The 17,505-nt window shown below is 36.6% G+C and overlaps 3 protein-coding genes and 1 long non-coding RNA gene across 5 annotated transcripts; 2 read left to right on the forward strand and 2 right to left on the reverse strand.

Annotated features, from left to right (window-relative positions):
* The first annotated feature begins 4,884 nt into the window (after positions 1–4,884).
* Positions 4,885–8,656, forward strand: LOC143633391 (uncharacterized). Of its 2 annotated transcripts, none has more exons than XM_077101708.1 (4): positions 4,885–5,078; positions 6,165–7,298; positions 7,420–8,168; positions 8,243–8,656. In XM_077101708.1, the coding sequence occupies exons 1-4, from the start codon at positions 5,036–5,038 to the stop codon at positions 8,573–8,575; spliced, it is 2,259 nt and encodes a 752-aa protein (XP_076957823.1). In that variant the 5' UTR covers positions 4,885–5,035; the 3' UTR covers positions 8,576–8,656. The 2 variants fall into 2 exon arrangements, with proteins under 2 accessions (XP_076957823.1, XP_076957824.1); XM_077101709.1 differs by lacking the exon at positions 4,885–5,078 and adding an exon at positions 5,652–5,955.
* A 134-nt stretch (positions 8,657–8,790) lies between these two features.
* Positions 8,791–13,230, forward strand: LOC143633377 (uncharacterized). Its single transcript, XR_013153661.1, has 3 exons — positions 8,791–8,966; positions 12,926–12,984; positions 13,161–13,230. It is a non-coding gene; the product is annotated as an uncharacterized LOC143633377 (long non-coding RNA).
* Positions 9,134–11,110, reverse strand: LOC143633376 (uncharacterized). Its single transcript, XM_077101693.1, has 9 exons — positions 10,818–11,110; positions 10,594–10,676; positions 10,406–10,506; positions 10,239–10,334; positions 10,099–10,152; positions 9,884–10,032; positions 9,691–9,808; positions 9,522–9,609; positions 9,134–9,399 (listed from the first exon to the last, which is right to left on the reverse strand). Exons 1-9 carry the CDS (start codon positions 11,108–11,110, stop codon positions 9,212–9,214), a joined length of 1,170 nt encoding a protein of 389 aa, XP_076957808.1. The 3' UTR covers positions 9,134–9,211.
* Positions 13,231–13,989: 759 nt separating the features above from the next.
* LOC143633392 (WD repeat-containing protein YMR102C-like) lies at positions 13,990–17,505 on the reverse strand. Its single transcript, XM_077101710.1, has 7 exons — positions 16,512–17,505; positions 16,342–16,432; positions 16,113–16,270; positions 15,980–16,031; positions 15,603–15,682; positions 14,896–14,989; positions 13,990–14,825 (listed from the first exon to the last, which is right to left on the reverse strand). The coding sequence occupies exons 1-7, from the start codon at positions 17,466–17,468 to the stop codon at positions 14,374–14,376; spliced, it is 1,884 nt and encodes a 627-aa protein (XP_076957825.1). The 5' UTR covers positions 17,469–17,505; the 3' UTR covers positions 13,990–14,373.

A 17,505-nucleotide genomic window follows, 5' to 3' on the forward strand; every position in this document is an offset into this window, starting at 1 on the left:
CTGCTGCTGCTGCTGGTGGTTAGGTGAAAACATTTGATCGATCTCTTCTTCTCTTCTCTTCTCTTCTCTGCGTGTGTTTGTGTTTGAGTAATTGAGGGTTGAACGTTTACGTCACATATCCATCACCAACTGCCTTTCTTTTCTTCACATACATTTATTATTTATTTTTTCTTTTTATTCACTTTCACTTTTAACTATGGCCACTCTGCTCTTTGTTATTAGGAAAATTGGATTTTAATAATTCCAACTTTACGTAGTTGACCGATAATAATCCCAACTTTTAATATAGCTGTCACTAGTCTCAACTTTCACATTATTTGTTTTCATTAGACCTCCGTTAAAAAAACTTAACAGCGTTAAGTTATTTTCAAATTTTAAAATGATATTTTAGGTCTTTTGATCGGAATGAGTATACGAGTCGATTGATATAAAACTTACCTCCAAACAGTGGTCCAAACGGCTAAAGGATGCTTCAGTTCCGGTGTTTAAACTATTAATTAACAAAAATCAAGTTGTATGAAACGTTGTTTCGAGTTAAGTTTTATATCAATCAATTCGTATTCTCATTCCGATCAAAAGCCCTAAAACATCAATTTAAAACTTGGAAAAAACTTAGCGTCGTTAAATTTTTTTTAACGGTGGTCCAATGAAAACAAATAGCATGAAAGTTGGGACCAGTGACGGCTATTTTCAAAGTTGGGATTATTATCGGCCAACTGCGTAAAGTTGGGATTATTAAAATCCAATTTTCATTATTATTATTATTATTATTATTATTATTAGTTTATATTAATAATCAATGTTGTAAAAAGTAGGCTTATAAGGTCGAGTATTCGCTATAAAGTCTGGCACCGAGGGAATTTCCTTAACTCCGCCAAGTTTTTAAGAATCAATCAATCGTGGTCAACATCAGCCAGAATCGCATCTAGTTGATCAACTTGGGCCGATTTTAAGTTAAAAAATAATTCATAATTCGTATGTCTATAATATTAAAAAAAGAATATCACTTTTTTTTAACTAATGATTAGCAAAATTTAGAATAATTTAGTATTTAAAAATGTATTTATTTTATTTATATTTATATTCACTTATTTTGTTATAAATATTTGACATTTATATAAAATCCAAAAGTTAATTTTCTTTATTTTTACCATTTCCGAGTACACCCAACTCCCTAATCGTCCGCCTAACGACTTTTACAACATTAATAATAATAATAATAATAAATAATAATAATAATAATAATGCCATGAGGAATTGGTTTCTATCATCTTTACCGTTATCTCATGCAATCTATTCATCATCTTCATCTCCTTCAACCTAGCTTCTTCTATGCTCATTGTTGGCAATCTCATATTTCCAAAAGATACCAAGCATCAATTATATATTCTCACAACAACAACAATACTACCTTAAAAAAATTACTACTGAAATCAAATACGATACCTATGACCAGGTTGAAACACCTATGCAACAACCCTCTCTCTTTCACTTGATATGGTTCCATCCACAAGACTAGTTGGTCCAAACATGACATATTGATGTACGTTATCATGGCCTTGTGAAATCTTAGCCCAACCCTCTAAAACATTGAGCAAAAGTAGCACACATAATGATTGTTACCGGTTTTGTGTATCGAGCTATAGCAGCAACATCGCGTGCCACTCCTCTACGGTCTTGGCACGCCCTTCAAGAACGGCCTCTGAAATTTCACTATTTCCTTCCTATACACAATCACAATACAAAAATAACTTTATGATAACATTTATTCATCTAGTCATTCTTACGTAGAAGATAGATGACACTTTTGATAAAAAAAACACAAAGAGCAATAGTCACAAAAATGAAATCAACAAGCTTAAAGCTTAGTACTAAAAGAAACGTGTTATAGTAGTGATCCAGTTGATTCATTCTGAAAATAAACAGCCCTTACACAAGCTCGTGAGTTTTTTATTTTTCAAACTTAGGGTTGTTATTAATTAATTAATTAATTTATGTACATTTAAAATTATTTTAACATATTTTGAGAAAACCTTAAATGGACCTAAGCTCGGCTCGAGCTTTGTAGTACCTTAAATAATCCAAAACTCGACTGTGTTGTATGAAATCATTACATAGAAGTCCAAAATATATAATGTAACATCCCAAAATTTTAAGATAATATTAATTATATTACTTAATAATAGAGAGAAAGTTTTCTCGGGTTATCAGGAAATAAATAAAAGAATAGGAGTTGGTATGGGTCGGGCTAGTGTCGGGTAATGGAAGTGGGTTATGGACTTGGGTTAATTGAGATAGGTTAAATGAGAATGGGATTTCAGGGATATAAATACCCCCAAAATCCCAAAATATCTCATTTCTCACCAAACTCCCTAACACACACTCCTTACACCCTCAAAACACACACATTCTAACCGATCTAGATTCGAAGCCGAGACCCGAGATTTGTTGATAGATCTGAGTTGGTAAGGTAAGAACTAATCTAACAAAGCTATTATTACTGAAAATGGTTAGGATTGGATGGGTTAACCGGACCCGAAACCCAACTGCCCAAATCGGACCCCTAAAACGTCGATTTTAGGCCGATTTGATGGTTGGGATTTGTAGGCGCCGATCATACGATTCCGTGGGTACCAAAATCGAGTTATTTGGCTAAGAAACGAAGGATTTATGGGCAAAACAGATCTGCAGCGCGATAACTTCGCCTGCAAGAATAAGTTCGCCTGATGAACTTCGCCTTCAAGCGTAACTTCGCCTTCAAGCGTAACTTCGCCTAAGGTTTAACTTCGCCTGAAGCCAAGTTCGCGTAAGGTTTAACTTCGCCTGAAGCCAAGTTCGCCTAAGGTTTAACTTCGCCTGAAGCCAAGTTCGCCTAAGGTTTAACTTCGCCTGAAGCCAAGTTCGCCTAAGGATAACTTCGCCTGAAGCCAAGTTCGCCTAAGGTTTAACTTCGCCTGAAGCCAAGTTCGCCTAAGGTTTAACTTCGCCTGAAGCCAAGTTCGCCTAAGGTTTAACTTCGCCTGAAGTGAAGTTCGTTTATAAAATAAAGTAAAAACCTAATGGAAAATGTGTTAAGGCAGTTATCGAAAATAAAATTTTTCCAAGCTGACCTGGCAGCTTAACCCCAGCCAGGGGCTCTGCCCCTTGGACCCCGCTAGGGGCTGCCGCCCCTAGAACCCCGCTGCCAGGGGCGCTGCCCCCGGACCCCCGTTCGTTGTGGGTCATTTATAGATAGAAATACAAAGCAAGTAGTAGTAGTTAATTGATATGTGTAAATATTATACAGTTAGCCGAGCCCAGTTAAAGAAAGGAATTACGATCAACGGCGAGCGTAACAGGATCCAGGTGAGTTTCTAGCCCCATTTATGTGTTATGTTTTCGGGGCTGTGTGCATACTCGATGTGTTGTTAATACATTTATCCTAAGTGATAAGTGTATGCCATATGTGATATATGTGATGGATATGAATGGTTGCTTGTCGGTACGCGAACGATCTTCGGATATTGCGCGTACTGTCAGGTCAAAAATAAAGGTACAAATATTATACATCGAAGATGTATGAACATTACAAATGAATACTTGTCGGGGCGTGAACGATCTTCGGATATTGCACGTATCGACAAGAGGTATGGTTGTTAAATGAATGATGTAAAGAACGCCTAGGGTGTTCTTATGCTATGATGTAATTATTGTATATGTGAAGTAGGTGTATACAGGTACACGAATGGTATGTGAGTTCTACGTTCGACATAGTAAGTTAGGATGGCAAATCCCTCTAGCTTTTGTCGGACATAGACTCGGCTGGAGATGGCGTAGTTAAGGACTGCGGGCCTTATACGTAAAGTAGATGATAGATGTAGACGTAGTTAGGGACTGCGGGCCTTATACGTAAAGTAGATGATAGATGTAAACGTAGATAGGGACGGTGGGCCTTATACGTGTTACAGATAATAGACGACAACGTAGTTAAGGACTGCGGACCTTATACGTATTATAGATAGGCATCAGCATAGGAAAGGACTGTGGACCTTATACGTGCTGTAGTTGTATTGTGGTAGCATAGGGGAGGACTGCGGACCTCGTACGTGCTATGGTTTAGGTTGCAACATAGGGGAGGACTGTGGACCTTGTACGTGTTGTGGATGTAGGATGGTATAGGGAAGGACTGCGGACCTTGCACGTACCATAAAGGGTGAACATAGGTAAGGACTGCGGACCTTTGTACGTGTTCACGACCTTGAGTACAGGTATAGACGGTGAACTATGAACGTACTCTCGGTAGACTGAGGTTAGTGATTGTAGATATGTATGTATGTATGGTAGCAAGTATGTAAGTAGAACAGAAGGGTAACTAGTGAAGTATGGATATGGATCTACGGATATGTATGTATGTGTATGTATTGTATGGCGTTCGATTAACTAGAACTCACTCAGCGTAGCTGACTTTTAGTATGCACGCAGGTGAGCTGATTACAGAGTTAGCATGAGGATGACACACGGCATGGATTGAACGGCTGGCATCTGAAGAAAGAAGTAAAGATGTTTTAAATATAAAGTTTTGTGTTATGGTATCAAAGAAAAGGTTTAACGTTTTGTAACAAATGATTGATGTTTTATATTCCGCGAAAAGTTTTAATAAACTCTGATTTGAAGAACTGTGTTTATGAGTAAATCCGACGCTAAAGTAGGGTTACCGGGTTCGGGGCCTTACATATAAACTTAAAAATATACAAGGCCCGAAAGCCTAAACGAGCTTCCCACACATCTCAATAATTAAACGAGCTTTATTTGTGTCATACTGTCATGTTTCGAGTTTTTTACATAATGGTTTTAGCACAATCCATATGACCAAATGAAATCTAATACTACAGTTTCAGGGTGGTTGTATAAGGAGTGGAGTGAGAAGCAGCAAGCTAGGAATAAAGTAAAGACATCCATTCATTGTTCTATGGGGGAAGACAATAGTGTTAATCAAGTGTTGTTTGCTTTCTAAACAATCAAGATACCAAGAACCGATCTTGATAACCATTTTCCAATGAATTGTTTAGCTTTTTGTCAACAAGCATCCGCCTTTACAGGTCTCCGACAACCCTAATCTTGTTTTTTGGAGTTGCAACTTAAACATTCATATTAATAATAATAATAATAATAATATTTTCTTTCTTGGGTGTCATGCTTTCCTTTTTTTTAACAGATGAACTGGCCAATTTAGGATGGATATATATATATATATATATATTACTGTCTTTAATTATAGCTTCACATGATTCTAAATTAATAAATCATCTCCACTTTAATCATACCCAAATTTGCTTCTTCAGGAGTTGGATAAATCCCACTCATCTGTAAAGCTCACATTTTTATTCATTTATTATTGTTGCTTGCTGGATAATGTATATACGTGTGAACCCTCGGGTGGGCAGAAGTGAAATTGCACTAATTTTGACGTCATTTTACATATCTCGTGAAAATAACTTTACATATATCAATCCCAGTAATTTATGGGGTTGGGTTGGGTTGGGTTGGTTAAACAAGTGACTTGGTAGTGATTTATTCAACAACCCAAACTTAGTTTAAGTGATATCCATTTTTTTATATAACTGCCTTTTCTTTCTGTATAATAATAATAGGGACAAATAACAACTAGGATTTTAAGCTTTTGTCTCCTGCAAGGACCTTAACTCCCACTTCATAAGAGCAAAAAGGTGGGGTACTGGGGTCTGCCTTTACTCAAACCAATGGAACAAATTATATCTCAATTGTTTCTTTCCCATACTCATCACTTGCATTATTATTATTGTCATCATCATCTTTTTTAACTCAACTTAAGCCATCCACATGTTTAACTACCTTCTTTCTATTGCATCTGTTTTTGCTGATTTATATATCACACTTCTTAACCACATTTCCCTGTTCATGTTCCACTTCAACAACACAAACTTATCTTTGATTCTTGTAAGTTTTTGCTACTGTTTCATATCATATTTGGGCATTAGATTATTCCGAGTTGCGTTTGCTACCCACGTTTTGCTTTATATTATCATATCCATGATTTTTTACCATAACAATTTTTGTTTGTTTAGGGTAAATGCATGCATACCGTTACTTTCATGTAGGCAATCTATAATAAGAGACTTAAAACATTTTTTTTTTACTTTGAACAGGAATGCCGATTCTTAATATGAACGAGAAAGGGATCACAGGATCATGTATGGTAATTTCCGAAGAAAAAGCAAGCAGCTTGTATCCTATGCTTGTTGGGGTCTCATGTGCACTCCTTTCCTTCAAACGCTTGTTGAATCAGACTGAAATTACAGATGAAATGGTCAGCCTCATGGGCTTACTTCTCTGGAGGGTTCAGAGAGAAGAACAAGTCAAAACCGAGAAGTGTGAGCTTCTAAATAAGCTCAGGAATGCAGACACGGAGATCAAGGAGTTAAAAACAAGGCGAGTTGAAGATGCAAAAGCCAATGAGAAAGTTGTTGGCATCTTTGCATCACACGAACAGAGATGGATAATGGAAAGGAAGAAACTTACACAACAAATTCGTGTTCTTTTCAAAGAATTACAACTTATCAATACAAAAGGAGAAGAAAGCGTATCCGACTTGCATACTCAGCTACGAGAGAAAGATAAGTTGTTGGAGGAAGAAAAGGGTAAGAGGATAGAGCATGAGGAAACCGTAAAAAAGGTTGAGAAAATGAATGAAGTGTTGAGAGAAACATTGAAGCGTGAAGCTCAAGAGCATGCGAAAGAGATCTGGAAGCATAAAAGTGCATTTATTGAGCTTGTATCAACCCAAAGGCAGTTTGAAGCAGAGATGGGTAGAGCTGTTCGACAAATTGAAGCAGAAAAACAAGAGCTTGATGCGGTTTTAGAGCAAAAAGAGGAGTATGTGTTGATGACACAAAAGTTGTCAATGGAACTTATCAAAACCCGCAAGGATTTGGAGCAAAAAGACAAGATCTTGTCAGCCATGCTCAGGAAATCTAAAATGGATTTGGCTGAGAAACAAATGTTATTGAAAGAAGTCAAAGTGTCAAAGAGTAAAAGACAGCAAGCTGCTATGCAAACAGAAAAGTCAAAGACAGTAGCTGAGTCCCGATATGAGAAATACTCGCTGAGGAGTATGCTATCTAGACATCACAAATCCAAACCCGAGGCCACTGCAGTCTCATCACAAACAGGATCACGACCAACCAAATTGCATGAGTTTCAGCAATCAGAATTAGAGGAAGAGCAAGACAATGCTTCTGCCTTTTCTCAACAATACATAACTGAAGAAAGCGAAGAATTGGGTAAGGATTCTTGAACATTGTGCACCAGAACGTCAAACAATTTTATTTTGGGGTCAAAACATTTTTTAATTTATGATTCTGCATCAAATATTTAAACGTCTTGATTAAATATTGGTGGAAGTTCTTGCAGCAGATATTAGCCAATTGGAAGGATGGGTTCAATTTGAAGCTGAGAAATATGTAAGTGTTATGGAGGAAAGGCATCAGCTTGAGGTGAATGCTTTTGCAGAACAACTGAGACTGAAAGATGAGAAACTAGAAGCATCTCGTCGGAATGCAATGAATATGGATATCGAATTGAAACGACTTCAATCTCAAATTGAAGGACTTACCCGTGATCTATCAAACCTCAAAGAACAAAACCTTAAGGTTGAAGCTTTATTATTGGACCGCGAATCAGAACTGCATGCCTTGAAAGAGCAAATGAAATCAGAATCACGTCTCAAAACCCGATCTATAAGTCATGATCAAGAAGTTTGTTTAGAAGATATACCAGAGAAAAACTCAGATAAAGCTACAGTGTTGACAGTGCAATCTCCTGACAAGGAATTTGAAGATAACAAAAATACATCTTTGGATGTAATTTCAATTAGTGAAGGATGTGAGATGAAAAAAGATGTTCCAAGTGGCGAATACATATCGTTAACAACATGGAAGATGGATCTTCATGCTCTCGGAGTGTTCTACAAGATCAAGCGGCTTAATCAGCAACTTCTCATGTTCGAGAGGCTGACCGGAAAGCAAGAAAGTTGTGAAAATAGCAAATGTGAAGATACAAGGCAGTTTTATGGCCTCATGACTTTAGTCAATAAACAAGTTAACAGATATCAGTCTCTCCAAGACAAGGCTAATGATATCTGCAAACGAATGGTACGATGTCAGATTCATTAACTTGAGTGATTGAAAAATCTTTGTACTTATATCTTGTTGGTTACTTTGTACAGCATGAGATTGATCAGGATGCAAGCAGTGGAGCTGCAAAATCGAAGGAAGAAACTAAGAAACTGGAGCACTTTCTTGAAGAAACGTTCCAGTTGCAGAGGTACATAGTTGCAACAGGGCAGAAATTGATGGAGATACAGTCCAAGATTGCTTCTGGTTTTGTTGGTGTTCAAGATGATGAATTTGCAGCCAGTTTTGACATGAAGAAATTTGCTGATTGCCTTCGAACCCTTTTCCGGGAAGTCCAAAGAGGTTTAGAAGTTAGAATATCTCGAATCATAGGGGACATTGAGGGTCCACTTGCGTGTGATGGAATGATATATCCAAGAAATTAGTTATTTATTTTTTTGTTCGTGATAGCATATTGCTGAATAGTTTGTATGGGAAAGTGTTCACATGATTTGTATAGGGAAATAAACAGATTGTGATAATAAGTTATAGAAAGATTGTTAAACACAAAATATATGTATAAGGGTCTTACTTGCCCTTTGTGTGGCTGAAAGTACTGCATTACATAAGAGTCAGAACTCAGAATATTCCAAATTTCCAATGGCATATTACTCCAAATGTTCCATTTTGAACACTATTTAGCATGTAATATTCTCTCATTTCAATTCATATATCAATGTATACTAAAGAGATATTTTGCTGTTGCGGTGGTGCAGTGCAGGTCCAGCCTATACTTACAGCTCAATATCTTTTGAACACCAAGATTCAACAGAGCAGGTATGTATGAAATCAGCATACTTTTTGCTTTTCAACTATTTTCTTGTATTCTCTAATGTTCAATTATCCATTCCAATAATATTAACATGTTACAACTTAGTTTGTGAGGCATCAATAGCCAACTGCCAACTGGGTAGGTTGAATTATTTCCTTACAAGAAAGGAGATTAGGGTTTAGCTGTAAAGTGATCACAATTCGACATATAAAGGATTTTAACCAGTAGATGCAAAAAAAAAACCCTGTTATTATGAGAGGGCTGAGCCAATCCTGACCGGCTTTAGACGTGTTAAAGCTCTTTTAATGTACTCGAATGCGACCACGAATAAGCCAATTATGTACAATACTTTAAATCTCAGCTTTTCTGCAATCCCACCGTTGACGGCTGAATTGCTCATTTCTGTGTCTGAATTTAACTTGCTTTTTGTCCAGCAGCCTGAAAACCAAAAAAAAATAAAATACATTCGTTAGTCGAAAAGTGATGAATAACAAGCAGTTTATAAGCATCATGTTGATCTGTCAAATAGCCTAAATAGAGAATAGGGTTCTAAATTTTACCAGAGCTCTCCGGTGATAAATTTGTCCAGTCGTAGGGGCTTGTCTTTGTTTCTGAAGCCTTTATCAAATCCAGTAGGGCCTCATTGACCTATATTTCAACAATATTAAACCCTCCATCACATAACAAGCTCTGGTTTATATTTGCAATCAAACAAAATATAAAATGCACCTCTTTGGTTCTCTCGTGACTCACAAGATGACCTCCGGGAAGTTCTATCATCCTTGCAAGTGGATATAGCTTCTTTGCGAGCCTTTGTGCGTGAGATAGTTGAGCAATGACATCGTGCCTATACATAAGCGACTGATAAGTTTATAAAAAGTAGAAAACGAAAATGAAGATTTAAGACGTGGTCAAATAATACCTTCCATGAATAACAGATATTAAGAAACCTTGGGCACGGATGGCTTCAAGTTCGGCTTTTGAAACTTTGTGCGTCCAGCAGGCGTTGATCTGTCCATCAAGCCCATAGTTTGATTGCATCCCAGTTGCTGATATCCCTTTAACATATTCCTGACAAATCATTATTTATAAGTGAAACAGAGCTCATTTTGTATCTAGATGTTATGCGGTCCTTACTTTGTATAATATCTCTCTTCTTGTTTTTTGTCCAACATATTCTTCAAGATATTCCTGCAGAGAAGAAAGCAGATATTGTAAGAAAACAGTGAGGTGGTTCCGAGTTGTAAAAACTAAAAAGAAGACGATGAACCTTTCACCTTTGTGTAGTGAGTGTCTAGATCAACATCTGCTCTTTGCTCTGGAGTTTTGGCCCTCAAGAAGCGCAATGCGATGGATAATGTTTGACGGTCAATCTGGATTTATAAATAAGGTTAGTTTCATGAAAGTTAGGTGTTAAGATGGACGAGTAGCTATTTATATATACCTTGGGGATACATTCGTAGCCTCCGCCAGTAACATTAAGTAAAGCCAAAGAGAGGACCCTGTGTGGAGAAATGGCGGCCAATTTGCAAGCGATCATACCACCTGAATGAGCCAAATATATATATACACTTACTTAGTTAAGCACAAGTAGATTAGATATGAAGTAGCTGAAGTTAGTTAGTTAGTTACCCATTGAATGGCCAAATACATGAGCTTTGTTCCATCCCAAATGGTCCATAAGAGCTAATGCATCAGTAGCCATTATCTTTGTTCTGCACATTACATTACACATCATCATCATCATCATCATCTACTTTACTTAGTTGAAACATAAGTATTTGTCAAGTGAAACAGTTAATTAGCTGAAACATAAAAAGTTAACAACAAAGACTTGGATTATGTACAGTACGTACGTGTATTGAGCTTTGTTTTTAGGTATAGAGCTGCGGCCCATTCCACGGTTATCGAAAGCGCAGACTCGAATACCGTAGTTGTTATGATTGTACAGGTGAGCATCCCCATCCCCATCGTCATCATCATTATCATTGGGGTTGGTTGTTCCGGTGAGTGCCTGGATTTGTGGGTTCCATGAATCGTGTGTCCCAGCCAATCCTATGATCATGACAACTTTGATTGGTCCGCTGCCATAGGTTCTATAAAAAAGCTTTATATTATTATTATTAACCGCTACGTCGCAAAACGGCATGATTTATTTCTCAACACAAGAATTTACAGGGAATGAAACAAACAAGATATATATATATATATATATAGAGAGAGAGAGAGAGAGAGAGAGAGAGTAATTTACTATTTAGGAGGGAAGGTAGGTTCGGTGTGGATTCTAGAAAACTAATATTAAAAGGGCATGGAGGGATAAAATAAAATACAGCAGTAGCAGACACACACGTGTGTGATGTGGATCATATATATATATGACGTTGGTCAGCAGTGGCAGCCTAGTCGAAAGTCAACCAAGCCGACCTCTTATTCCTTCTATTTCATGTTTTAAACAAATTATTATTATAAAAACTGGTATGCTTAAAATATATAATACACAACAAAATGTGTGTGGTCAAGATTGTTTCATCACTATCTCAAATCAAAAGATAAACATGAATTAAAAAAAAGAAAAAAAACATGCCTGCCTGCCTGCAATCCGAATCATTGACAAGTGTATGGTGTTATCGTGAGATCGATTGTGACCTTTTGTCAATTATGTGTGAACATGATGATAACTTTTTTTTATTTTATTGACCATTCCTTTTTTTCTTTAAAAAAAAACAAGTATAATTACCAGGGAATTTGTGTTGATTAAAGGAAGGCTATGAAGGTGTTTGTTTGTGTGGAGTTGCACGGCTCTGTCCATGCCCATGCCCATTCCTGGTTGGTTGTTTAACAAACACTGTGTTTTCGACACACACGTCATCTAACACTACCACGTAATATTAACCAAACAAGACATGAGAAGAATAGTGCAAGCACATGCGTCTAGGATACATGAGCTCAATCGAGCCGGCCTGCTTTAACTAGACAACCTCGTAGCATTATTATATATTTACAAGTGTTAGTTTCGTTTCATATATGCACGTAGTACCTAATGTTAGGACAAGATTAGGCAGGCAGGCAGGCAGGTAAGGTTTGCTTCAAAACAGTAAAAATAGCTTAATTAATTAATTAGTTATCTTCACTTGCATGAAATAGCCAACCGTATAGTTGTAGAGAAGGAGGGTAATGGCGTCTTAATTCCTTTTCATATCAAGGTTTTTCCGCCTCCCTTACTCGTCTAATTATTTCATAGTGCTTGTAAGACCTCACTCTTAAACTTGACCTCATCAATCAGATTGTGTTGTACTGCAATCATGATTACAAGGTCAAATACAAGCCATATGTATTAGGCAGTATTCATAGATATGTCATTCACCACTTTGAGTGTCAATGCAAAATCAGTAATATGGTATGATGCCATTTAGTTGAATCAACTGTGAACCAATTTTCATGACTTATAATATCAGTGGCTTAGATTCTAACTGTAATTCACTAGGGAGTAACAAACAACTATTCATGCCTAAAATACATAAAGAGGTAACACGAATAAATATGCGAATTGAATTTTACATCTTGCTTCACAATATTCAGTCATGGGCAAAAGAGAAAGGACAAAAAAAATAAGTTAGCTAGCTAACTGGTAAATGCTTAATAGATACAGTTAGTAGTCAGTTTTCAACAATAGCCTAACCTCAACTCACGCTCTCACGATACTCAACAATAACATGTTCTCAGACATAAACTACATTCAGTATTTTAATTCAATCAAAAACGGTAAAACATTAAGAAAACAAAATAAAGTAAGCTCACGTATATTATCATGTGATATAGAACATATGAAGAACGTGCTAGATGCAAAATGACCATGTCATGTGTTCTTTCGCCTTCTCACATAACATGTTGAACTCTAAATCCTAAACATAAACCTTATAAGTTCTATAGTGATAATACCGTTTTATGTTTATTATATATGCAGACACTGATCACGAGAATGAGCTTCTTGTAACTCTGATGGATGCCCTCTGCCATCCAGAGGTATGGTACAGCTAAACCGTTTTTAAGCAACTTTGAAGCATTTTTGTTACAACATGAAAATATTAAAAACGCGCGCGTGTGTGTATGTTCCAGGTAATTGGTAAATTCATTTGTGTGGTTTGGGTAGTGGAAACATTGCCAGGTCATCCAAGCGAATTCGGTGATTCAAATGACAGATATAGGATTAGGCTGACCCTTGAAGATCCTATAGCCAGAAATCATGCATATTTACATGAAGAAGATGGGGTATGTTTACAATGCGAGCCTTTTCTCCATGCAGTGTGTGATATGTTGGGTTTTATTTAGTTATTAGAAGTTTTATGGAGGCTATTGATTTATAAAAAGTTGATTTTCTGTTATGTATCTCTACCAGGTATTCTGCATGTAGCTTCGGGAGGTATTCACATTTGGCATACGCACAACGACTAGTATCCATCGTTTACGGCTAGGACTACTGGGGTATCTATTTTGTCATGTTAGTTCCTCGGTTGATGCATATGCATAAGAAGTTGCTCGGGATTAAAGGAACAGATAATGAAATACCACGATATCCACCATGGGTACAATTATGCGTTTAAATACTTACAGCACTGATGAGAATGACATTTGGGCTAGTAGAAGATACCGAATCTTTGATACTGCATTTAAGGTGACTGTGTAAGTTGTTGCTTACACATCTTTTGTAATTGTAATCCTATGGTTTCTTTTTTTTTTTAATCTAACTGGTATGTGCATATTGATGTCAACATCTCTATGTATTTGTATTTGTGTTATTTTTGGTTTTAGGTCTTCTGTAATCGTAATTATGTGTTTTTTAATCTATTTAGCATGCGCGTATTGATGTCAAAGAATGAAGGTAGATAGTTTTACGTTTTGCGGTGTGCATTTTTTATCATTACAAAAGTTATAAGAGAAAGAATTATGGTTTTATAATTTGTAATTTGAACACACAGGATGAGGCTGGTTGAATGAGATGATATTGCTACAAAAAAATATTATATATCATATTCATACACCTTAAATAAGATACCATTATCACACAATTCAACAAGAATCTATGCAAAAGCAACCCCACCTGCATCAGTTTCAGTTATCAAAAAAACAGAACTGATGAAATACAATACAATGCAAGTCAAACTTAACAAGAAGAATAATGAATTCCTATACAATAATACTAGCCACCCTTCCTTTAAATAAAAAAAAATCATCTGTTTTTTGCCAAGAAGCCTTTGGCATTTACCCAATCTATGATATAATGAATCATTTCCCTGAATTTAGTTTTGACACCACTTCCAGGTTGTGCAGAAATGGCAGACAAAACTAAATCATCCACTGAATAATAGAGGATGACTAATCAACTCATTTATACAAAGTGTACGTAACAACATCTTAAAGGGCTACCGGTAACCCATAGTTAACGAAGGATCTGATATGCCCATCCCACCCTGCTGCGACGATAACAAGACCCCACGAATCACACTTCTGCCAGCAAGATTTCAGAAACTTGTAATGACTGGAACTCCCAAGTTTTTCTTCAGGCCAGGTGGCAGATCCCTTTGGAATCGGTTCTAGAAAGGACTGATCTTGACGGTAACTAGGTGAAGATGAAGAATTAGGCAAAGTGTCTTGTATATTCAAAGCGCCACCTTTCAGACCAGACCAGGGTGCCACAACTGACGCGTCACTCGAGAAACACTCGGACGACCGAACTGTCTTTTCTTCATAAACTAAAGATTCTTTCTCATTACTGCAGTTCCATACATAAATGTTAGAATCCTCACATGCTGACACTATGTGTTTCCCGTTTGATGTGAACGATGCGCATAACTGGTTTCCTTGGCCTGGCATAAACATTGACCAACAATTAATACTCATATACAAACCAAACAGTTGAGAGGTTTGAAGATTTACCTTTATATTTCCCGATAACATTGGTCCCTTGAAGAATTCTGACATAGGAGTCGGAACAAGTGACCATTACTTTACTTGCATCTTGTGGACAGAACTGTACATAAAGCGAACCCCAAATTAATACAACACAAAAAGTTTAGGAATAAAAAGAACAAGGGAGACTTTCATGCATACCCTTCTTAACTTCAAAAATCATATATACACACACTCAACCAAAATTCAAAATATCAAATATACCCCCTTTACATATAAATTTTTACTTTTAAGACAATTTTACCCTTTTAAATAATTTCCTTATTCCTTTTCCCTTCTCCCAAATCCGGCATCACTCTTGTGATCATTCATCCCTGTTGAAATCCACGTTTGATAATTTGATGTGGTGTAAAACCTTTAATAATTGTCACATTTTTAAAAAGTGATTTTTTGTTAAATAAAATGGTAAAAAGCTCACATTTTGGGAAAAATAGGTTGATGGGTAAATATAAAATTTCATGTTAAAATGCATAAGTATTACGGAGTAAATTTTAAAGTTTTAAGAAAAAAATAAGGGTAGAATGGTCATTTCTTGAAATGCATTTAATATTTTAGTTAGTTTTTAAGGGCATATATGATATTTTAAATTTGGATTAGATATTTTACAAGTTTGTAGGATATATATGAAATTCTACCTAAGAACAATATTGGATAAGGGCTATGAATTTACCAACCTGAAAGCCAATTATCCTCTTGCAAGGAGAATTTTTTTTACGATTCAAGCAAACAGAAGCTTCCACTTGGAAATGATAATCTGGTTCAAGAAAAAGACAGTCAAGAGCAGATTCTCAAGATTTAAAAGTGCAGTAACCATTAGTAAATTTAATGAATAAAAAGACTTCAAATTGCATACGGTACTAGCACCGAGCCAAATATACGATCCACAAGATTTTTCAAACAATGAAGATAAATTTGCTTATTAATATTAGAAACAATACCAATTTGGTATGTTGAATGTGGTTCACCAAATTTATCACTCTCAAAGGATATGCTAGAAATTTGAAGGAAAAAAACACATCAAACCATGGCGTACAATACAAGTGAAGTATACCTGAAAAACTGAAAAACCGGCAACAGCCTGTCATGGATCCAATAATTCCACCCTAAAATACACCAGAAAGGTTATATCTGTGTTAGAAATTTCATTCTTGGTTTTAATTTGATGTACAAGAAAATTGGCAAACCTTGCCATCTGGATTGTAAGTGACAGCAGTGATTATTTCTCGTATTTCTGTCCAATCCACAACCTGGGAAGAACTAATAGAACAAATCCGAACCTTCCCATCAATTGACCCGCTTATGAAATAATTATCATCCACAGGGTTGAACTGAACACATGTCACTGCATGCAGTTTTTCAATCAGATTATTTTTATCACTATTAAATTATATGTTAGGGTGAGTTTGGACATACCGTAGTTACTGTGTAGAAAGACTTTAAGGCATAGTTCGCTCCCGACTCTCCACAAACGAACTGTTTCATCAACAGAAGATGATAGAAGAAGCTGAAATCATAGCATAACGTTACTATATGAAAACATGACTAACTTAACAGATTATGAAATCAGCGTCTAGTTAACTCACATTATCACGGGACCATGAGAGATCCAAAACCTCACCAGTGTGTCCATGAAGCTCGTGAACAGGTTTCTCCCGAATCCGAAACACCTTTGAAGGAACAATGACGCAAGCAGAATCTGACGTTTTTCTTAGGTTCTTCAGCGTAGTCAATTTCTGTTCTTCCGTCATTAAAGGCGTGAGTTGAGAATGATGATTCACAGTAAAGTATATGCAAGAAGGATCAATATCTGGAATGTCGTTATCATTTGACCTATCATCCTCTACAACTTGCCAAACTCTGACAACCCTGTCTTCTCCAGCAGTGGCAAGATAACGGCCGTCTTCACTAAATTTCATGGTCAAAATCGAGCCTTGATGCGCTTGGATATCTTGTCCAATGAAAAGAGCGGAGAGTTCCTTTAGCGGTTTCTTAATTTGCCGAACCTTGACCCGTTGAACCCTTCTTGTATGGGAGTCCTTGAGAGCATGTTGAGCATGGACAAGACAAGTGAAAGAGCGTAACCGAGTCAACCATTGACTTCTTACCCTGCTCATGGTTCTAGCCATAGTACCAGCAACCTTGATTTGTGTCTCGACAAGTTTCTGAACCAATGGAGGCGAAGTATTCTCTTTATGGATAAACGAATTACATCCCTCGTCTTCTTGTTCTAGTTGTTGTTGGCAAGATGTATTGGGTCTACAGATGAAATTATCGGTGGATGGCTTTTCTTGATTAAGGGAGGTAGCATCACTAGTCTCCATAATCCTATTATTAATATTATTGTCGTGATGTTCATGATGATGATCTGAGGTTAGATTATGAATAAGTTTGAGGAAGTGATGTTTCCGTTGTTGAACGCTTGTCGGAGGGTTAAGCCAAACATCATATTGAGAAGGTGAAATGGATGGGATTGTTGCATCTTGAGCATCAAAAAAGTGAGATTCTTGTTCTTGTTCTTGGTGTTGGTGTTGGGTAAGCATGATGATGAATCTTCAAGCACCACCCAAGTAACCAAGA

Source organism: Bidens hawaiensis, unplaced genomic scaffold (assembly GCF_021521415.1).
Source record: "Bidens hawaiensis isolate Kalapana, Puna unplaced genomic scaffold, B.hawaiensis_p1.1 tig00006709_1, whole genome shotgun sequence".
NCBI lineage: Eukaryota > Viridiplantae > Streptophyta > Magnoliopsida > Asterales > Asteraceae > Bidens > Bidens hawaiensis.